The 7,220-nt window shown below is 40.7% G+C and overlaps 1 protein-coding gene across 2 annotated transcripts; it reads right to left on the bottom strand.

Annotated features, from left to right (window-relative positions):
- Positions 1–30: 30 nt before the first annotated feature.
- sparta (spartin a) lies at positions 31–6,831 on the bottom strand. Of its 2 annotated transcripts, none has more exons than XM_069145576.1 (7): positions 6,028–6,831; positions 4,180–4,374; positions 3,130–3,280; positions 2,649–2,843; positions 2,246–2,407; positions 1,956–2,046; positions 31–951 (listed from the first exon to the last, which is right to left on the bottom strand). In XM_069145576.1, the coding sequence occupies exons 1-7, from the start codon at positions 6,829–6,831 to the stop codon at positions 702–704; spliced, it is 1,848 nt and encodes a 615-aa protein (XP_069001677.1). In that variant the 3' UTR covers positions 31–701. The 2 variants fall into 2 exon arrangements, with proteins under 2 accessions (XP_069001677.1, XP_069001675.1); XM_069145574.1 differs by having other exon boundaries at positions 867–1,736.
- Between the last annotated feature and the right edge of the window lie 389 nt (positions 6,832–7,220).

Below are 7,220 nucleotides of genomic sequence, written 5' to 3'. Positions count from 1 at the left end.
AAAAACAAACAAAAAAAGTGTTTAGGCAGACATTTAATGAAGCTCAATCCATGTTTAATTACGCCCGAAATTAGCTTTCTCTGTACCAAACTCTTCAGCATTCAAGTTGAATTAATTGCTTCCCTTACAGGGATTCAAATTACAGCAAAAAAAAAACAAAAAAACAAGAAAGAGCAGCGTATTACATCCTTTTTCCCTCTCCAAGAACGTCCTTGTAAACATCCCATATAAAATCATCTCTAATAAGCATTGTTAAAATGTGAGATTTATGTTCTTTTAAAATATGTTTATGTATTTCACTGTACATTAAGACACCAATACAGAATTTAGAACCAGCTAAAGTTATAACAGGATTGCAGGTATAAAAACTGAATGTTCTTTCATATACAAAACATTATTACACATAGTAGTTAAAAATATAGACTAGCAAAAAGCTTAAAATACTACCTCAAAAAAGTGTTTGGTGTTAAAGTTAATGCAGCTGTAACACAAAATAGAATATTAGGGTAACTTTGAACAAGAAAGCAATAAATAACTTGCAGAATACCTTGTGAATCTTGAAAACTGCACATAATTCCAATATTTTACATCCATAATTGATACTCTTCAGAAATGAGAGGCCAATTTTATTGTATGAATGAGGAGGTGGCCCAGAACAAGATGTCAGACAACAAAGAACAGTATTAACATCCTGTGGAAATCTATTTTTTCTTCTCTTCATCCTCTTTCTCCTGCACTTCCTTCCCCTCAATCTCTGCTTGAGGTTCCCCTTTCTGCACCTCCTTCCCGTCAGATTCTTCTGGGCTTTTGATTATGGCCTTGCCCGTCTTCTTACCGAAAGTCTTCAAGATGGCTTTGATGCCCAGATTGTCAATGTTGTATGCAGTCACGCCAACATTGGTCACCGACCGGAGAGCAGTGTCTGTAGCTTGGCCTGCATTGTCACCATACCTTCACCACGCATAATATGGTGGAGTTAAGGAGGAGCGGTGTGATGGAAGAAAATAAATAAGGATGTGAACTGAACTGAAATACCAGAGCAAGTATGTGAAGTTGGTACTGCTCTCATTCACATCCAAACACTGAAGAAATACACAGTCTTATATCACTTTGTAGTTTTATTTGCAACAAACTAGGAAAAAAGGTCTAAAAAGTATGAAGTGCAAGAACATCACCACCCAGCAAAATCAGCCATTTAGCTCATGGACAGAATCAGAAAGACAAACACCAGAGGCTTACATCGGGTCTACACAGAAGTCAAGGCGCAAGGAGCAAGTAGCACATAAGCACAGCAGCAGCAGCTCCGGTGACCTTTGTGTCTACACAAGAGGCGTTCAGGTGCAGTATTGAGTGTAGGTCACCTGTGTTTTCAAAGCACCCAGAGCCAGGCACACTGAAAGCAGAAAAATGTGTATGGTGCAGGTAAAATGCAGACTCTTCTGCAGCATGTGTAGACAAGGCCTTAAACAACTGAGTTAAAAAAATAAAAAAAAATAAAAAAAAATACATCCTTTGTGTGTCAACATTAATCAAAAAATAAAAGTCAGTTTCATGAAGATGATTCTATGTTTGTCGTTGTGTTAGGTTTGTCATATTGGGTGTAATTTGGGTTAGTGAAAGGGTGTACATGAAAGGGTTGAGCAGGGTCAGATCTTAGTTCACCAGCCTTTGTCTTTACTCCCCCGTGCAGTCATATGTTGCTGGACATGTTTAAAAGAGTCTCTAAGCCCCTAAATCTGAAAAGAAATAGGTGTGAAAGCAGGTCAGTGCACCAGCATACCAAGAAGAGAGGAACAAAGTGAGGAAGTATCAGGCCGGTGTCTGATCCAGCCTTCTACAGTTGTTTAAAGTGACCAAACAGATTCAGAAACAAGATATGAAATAATCCATTCATGATCCTAAAACATTTATCAATCAAATATAGAAGCAGAAATATAGAAAATATCTCCACTTACTTGTACTTCACTGTTGTGACAGTCGCAGATGTAACACTTTTGCCAACAAGCTTTGCTCCAGTCTCCAGACTCGTCCAAATAGTAGAGAAACCTGGAAATGTATGTAAAAAATGTTAGGTTCTCTAAAAAGGTATGGATTATCCATCATGCATCAAACATTTCAAATGCCAAAAGTATTTTGACATTTTACATGAGATACAGTAACAGCCAGTGATTATATGGGAACATATCAATGCACAAGGATCTTTGTGATACAACCATGCACTTATGTCCTGAAATTTTGCACATACCTTGTACACTGCTGACTGCCACAAATTTGGCTCCATCGAAATTGGAAGGGCGGCCATCTTGGGTCTTCTTCAGAGACTCTGGGACCAGCTTGGCACCATGTTTCTTCACATGAGGCGCAACCTTATCTGCCACATGTCCTGCCACCGTACTCACACCATTCACTATAAATACACAAATACAACAGTAATATTAAAAAATAGGACACATTCATATACAAAACAAGAGACCAACAGAATGCACTTAAATGAAAAAAGTCTTATTCCTTTGGACTGACTAAAAAGATTTATACCCAACACCCTAAAGCAGATTATATCATTAGGATTTCATGGTTTATATGAAGTGAAAACAAAATGCCGTTTAATTTCCTCCGTTGGATGATTTCTCATAAAACTGAGTCCTTACCCAAGAACTGGCTGACTCGTACAGCACCACTGGTGGCTGTTTTAGCAACCTGCAGGCTCCTGGCGACTTGGGGGCTGACCTCTGACGGAGTTTCCTCGGGTGTGATGTGGTCCCGGATCTTGGCTGCTCCTTTGTGAATGGCCTTACCCGTGGCCTCTGCTCCTTTTGCAAGCGACTGACTCAACAGTGTGGCTCCTACAGAGATATACATTTTGGGTGGTGAATGAACACCGGCAATGTTGGTAATTGTTGTGGTGTCAAAATATCCATTATAGGCATATGAACAGGTGGTTGAATAACATTTTCCTTGCAGCATTGAATTCTGTGAGACTGCTGCAATGATAAACATCACCCTCTGGTGGCCTATTTTGTAAACAGAAGGATATACAGTATGTAGTGCATACAGTCTGTGCACAACCTTGTATAGAGATATATTGTTTAAATTTTTCCCATAATAAGACTCTCTCGCTTACAAACCCACCTGACAAGATTCCTTGGGCCATCTTCTCACTCCATCCAGGAAGTGGTCGTTTTTCTTTCTCCCACGTTGTCGATCCTGTTTGCTCTTTCAGGGGACCAAGGGGCACTTTTGCACTCAAGTTGAGGACCTCTGACTCTGCCCCCTCTGGACCCTGTGAGGGAATCCATTAAGTCGCATGCTAGATAGTTATTATGAGAGGAAAGTAGGACGCTTTTTAAAATACTTGAACGCCCAAAAGAGGCTTGGACTGTTTTTACCAACAACATGACAACTGTTTAGTTCCTCACGTCAAGTGTCGAGACAGAAATGTGACACTTATCATATACCTAGAAGCCACGGCGCATCCAGTGCAACAGCGTCACCAAATCAGTTCAAAGTTTACAATCTCAACAAAGCAGTACCATGGATATTTTTGTTCAGACAGCATGATGAGGTTACAAAGAGCGAAGGGTGAATGACACTAGAGCGCCAAAGGTTGTTTTACTTCTATGAATCTCACTGTTTCAAGACCTGGATTCAGAGCTCGTGTCAAATCAAGAATTCCACCTGACTGAAATGTCACGAAGCTTTAAATATCACTGGTGATTCAGAAAGTGCTGAAATCAGTTTGACAAGTTTGAAAGTTTTGCAGCGAAACTATGCAATGGGAACATTAGTGGAACAAGACGAAAGGGGGGATAATTGATATGCTAAAGAATGTAATCAAAGCAACATTCTAATCGACTAAATATCTTTCCACAGTAACATCTCAATCCAATAAAAAAGAAAGCATACACAGATATCAACCATGATGTTAAAATGCATGGTCTTAATAAGGAACATCCATATCTTGTGTTAGCAAACATATTTTATATACAGGCTTTTTTTTGGACGATGCATGTATTAATGATTTCACTGTAACATGCAATAACCTGTGCATTTAATGCAGCACTTCTGATTGAAATTATTTTATGCAAGTCCTCAGGAACACCTTAAACATATTGTACCAAACCATTTGTTCCACTCGCATACATACCCGTCCTTATATTCAGCCTGAAAGTAAAAACTGACCTGAATCCTGAGTTCTGCTATCTGTGATAGGAGGTCTTGAAACGTCTCTCGGTCAGCAGCAGGCAGTTCAGAGGACAACACTATGCCCGCGTAGGACCCTGGTGTCTCGGCCAAGGGGTCGGGGAACATGAAGATCCCAGAGTTAGCCAGCAGCACTGGAGTGTTTGAAGTCAGCGGGTACAGCCAGTCACACACCTTTAAAACAAAATAAATAGGTTGGAAATGATCACATTTTTTGTGTACTATAATTATTTATCACCGAGGAGGTTGTATTCAGTTCTGCTGGTCACCTGTTGTAGTTTAAATTAAAACTAGAGAACTTTACATTCACAGTTCTTTGCAATAACCTCAGTTCTTTGAAATTAAGCAGCAGATAATAACTTTTTATTGAAGTTTTTGCTTTTCTAAAGGGGCAATTAATAATGTGCGAGCTGAAAATCATCTTATGTCCAACAATATTATATGAACGGACTTCATTGTAAGAGATGTTTCGTAGTGAGTCCAAAGGGTTTAGACAGTCGCCACAAAACACCAGTCATTTCCTAGAAAGCACAATGTTCCCTGTTCCTTTTGACCTCTCTCAAAGACACATTACAGGATTCTGGTCCCATCAGGACGTGCATATCAGTCATCCACACAGACATAATGCAGATACAGACTCGCTGCTGCGTCGTGCTAGTGGTATGCCGCCTGACAGGATGACCCCTGTGAGAGCGCAGGACACTGACCAGCAGCACAACAGAAGCGCAGAGTCATCTGTTAATGGGACCATTGTCTTGCTGGGAAACAAAGCCAGGCCAGAATACAAGAGAGTGGCCCACCAGGCCAGGCTGGTGGGAAACAGAGTCATGGGTTACAATGCAGAATACAGAAAAACACAATACACACTTTGTAGAGGGGTCAGAATAGATTGTTGTTATATTGACTCGATACAAAAATCATCACACACACATCTACTAGGTTGTTAGAAAGATGTACATGTATAGAATAAAACCAGGGTTAGAGCGGATAAAGTCAAATTTTGAACAGGAGCTTGTACCATAAAAAAAAGATGGAGCAACTGATTATCATTTTTTTAAATATAGGCATAGTGGAGAATGATACTGCTCAAACCAAATCAAAAGAGATATGCTATGAAACAGCACATTGTCATGAATTTAAATCACAAACAACACTTAAATACATTACTGTTTTACACAAAAAATACAAAAACAAAATAAAATAAAATAAAAACTGTGCAACTGGAGCTGAAACATTCAGACAATTAATCTATTAGTTAAGTAAAAAACAATCTGAAAATATTTTGATAATTGTTTAAATGAGTTTTCAAGCAGAAATGCCATGATTCGACTATTTCCAGCCTCTCACGCGTGAAGATTTTCTGCATTTCCAATTTTTTTTAACCATGTAAAGTAATACAAATATTATGTAAAGTGTCATTTTTATGTTATAATCAACATTTGAAGACAGTATTTTGGAATTATTTTCCCTGAAGTTATATAAACAACTAGTCAAAAGAATCTCGCTGAACAGTTGACAAATTCCTCTTCTAGCACGATTTTTAGACATGCATGCGTTCCCAAATTCAAAGGGGACAAGGGATTTATGCGGATACATCAAAGACAACACTATAATTTGTAAGATGAACATTTCTTTGTGAGGGTGTAGTCAATCTACGCACCAACTTAGTGACTCATAGTTATGAAACTCCTGTAACAAACGTTTCACCGGTGGTTACACCTACTTACCTCTAACACACACACACACACACACACACGTCCAAGGGAAATGCTTTCCAACATGCCTACACTATCATGTGTACAAATACTTAATATTAAATATACTTACATGTAGAAATGCTGTGGGTCTTTCAGCAGTGGAATCCTTGTGTTGACTGTCAAATGCGATGATGCGAAGGTAGCCTGGATAAGACAGCGAGCTGACTTGCCCGTTTGGTGCCACGAAAAACAGCTGCACCCCAGAGGGGATGGAAAGCAGCTCATTTCCATCCTCCCCTCCTGCTGCTCCAGTCTGCTTTCTTGACCCGAAGCTGCCACCAGCCAGACCGTAACCCACGCTGCGGTGTCCATCTGTGGGCTGTGGTGTGTATGCTGGAGGCTGGTCCCCTGGGTTAGCCATGGCTATAGTTCCTGGAGCTGCTGCAGGGAGTGAGTGTGTGTGCAGAACAGCAGGGGACGCAGGACTGACAGGGGCCATATGGGGGGTTGGGGTTGTGTTCTGGGTGGTAGCGGGTATGCTGGGGTATAGATGGTGGAGAGAGCTATGGAGAGGCTGACTGTTAGGTTCCAAGTCTGGATAAAGATTTGGAGGAAGATCCTTCAACAATGTGCCCCTCTGGTCTACTACAGTCAGCTGAGACACTTCCAGGTCAGAAAGGTGGGTGTTGACAGTCCTCAAAGTGTCCCTTATCCCTTGCTGAAGCTGCCTGGCTGTGTCCCAAACCGCTCCATTATGCCTCTCCCCCCCAGTGGGAACCTCCAGTCCCTGAGTCAGGTGCAATTGACCCTTCCTGTAATACACCAGGGCCTCTTCTCTGTTACCGGCCTCCTCAGCAGCCAACCCACGACTCAGAGAATGAAGCGCCAGCCCATACTGGTCCTTGATGAGCAGCAATTCAGCTGGTTCAGCCATACTGAGAAGAAGGGATACAAAGAGGACCCTGATGTGCAACACGAGTATTTTGCAATAATCCCCAAATTATTTTTGTATTTATTTATTTTTTTTCACTTTATTAATTCCCGAGGGGACATTTCTTCGCTACAGCAGGGGGGCTCTCAGGGGGGAGCTGCAGCAACAGGCTGCCACTAGCCTGGCGCCAGGTAACCTGACCTGAGGTGCATGTTTTTGGATTAGCCTATAAATTAGCCTATATTATTGTGGTTGGTCACCTTTTTTTTTTTTTTTTTACAACACAAACATATTAAATATTGATTTATTGGTGGACTGCCGACAGTTTTTAGGTTTAATAATTGTTTTAAATAAGTGATTTAAATGGGAGAAAACTCGCTGCAAAATCAGTA

The sequence above is a fragment of the Embiotoca jacksoni genome, unplaced genomic scaffold, assembly GCF_022577435.1.
Source record: "Embiotoca jacksoni isolate LCO1_2020_lvr unplaced genomic scaffold, fEmbJac1.0.p SCAF_13, whole genome shotgun sequence".
NCBI lineage: Eukaryota > Metazoa > Chordata > Actinopteri > Embiotocidae > Embiotoca > Embiotoca jacksoni.
The sequence above is the reverse complement of the archived record's forward strand: the minus strand, read 5'-3'. Positions and strand labels throughout refer to the sequence as shown.

Excerpts from the sequence above, each read along its gene's own strand:
- sparta (XM_069145576.1), bottom strand. The coding sequence starts at position 6,831 with ATGGCTGAACCAGCTGAATTGCTGCTCATCAAGGACCAGTATGGGCTG. Across the intron at positions 4,375-6,027 it reads GACCCACAGCATTTCTACAT|GTGTGTGACTGGCTGTACCC; the intron begins GTAAGTATATTT and ends TTTGTTTTAAAG. Across the intron at positions 2,047-2,245 it reads GGCAGTCAGCAGTGTACAAG|GTTTCTCTACTATTTGGACG; the intron begins GTATGTGCAAAA and ends ATACATTTCCAG.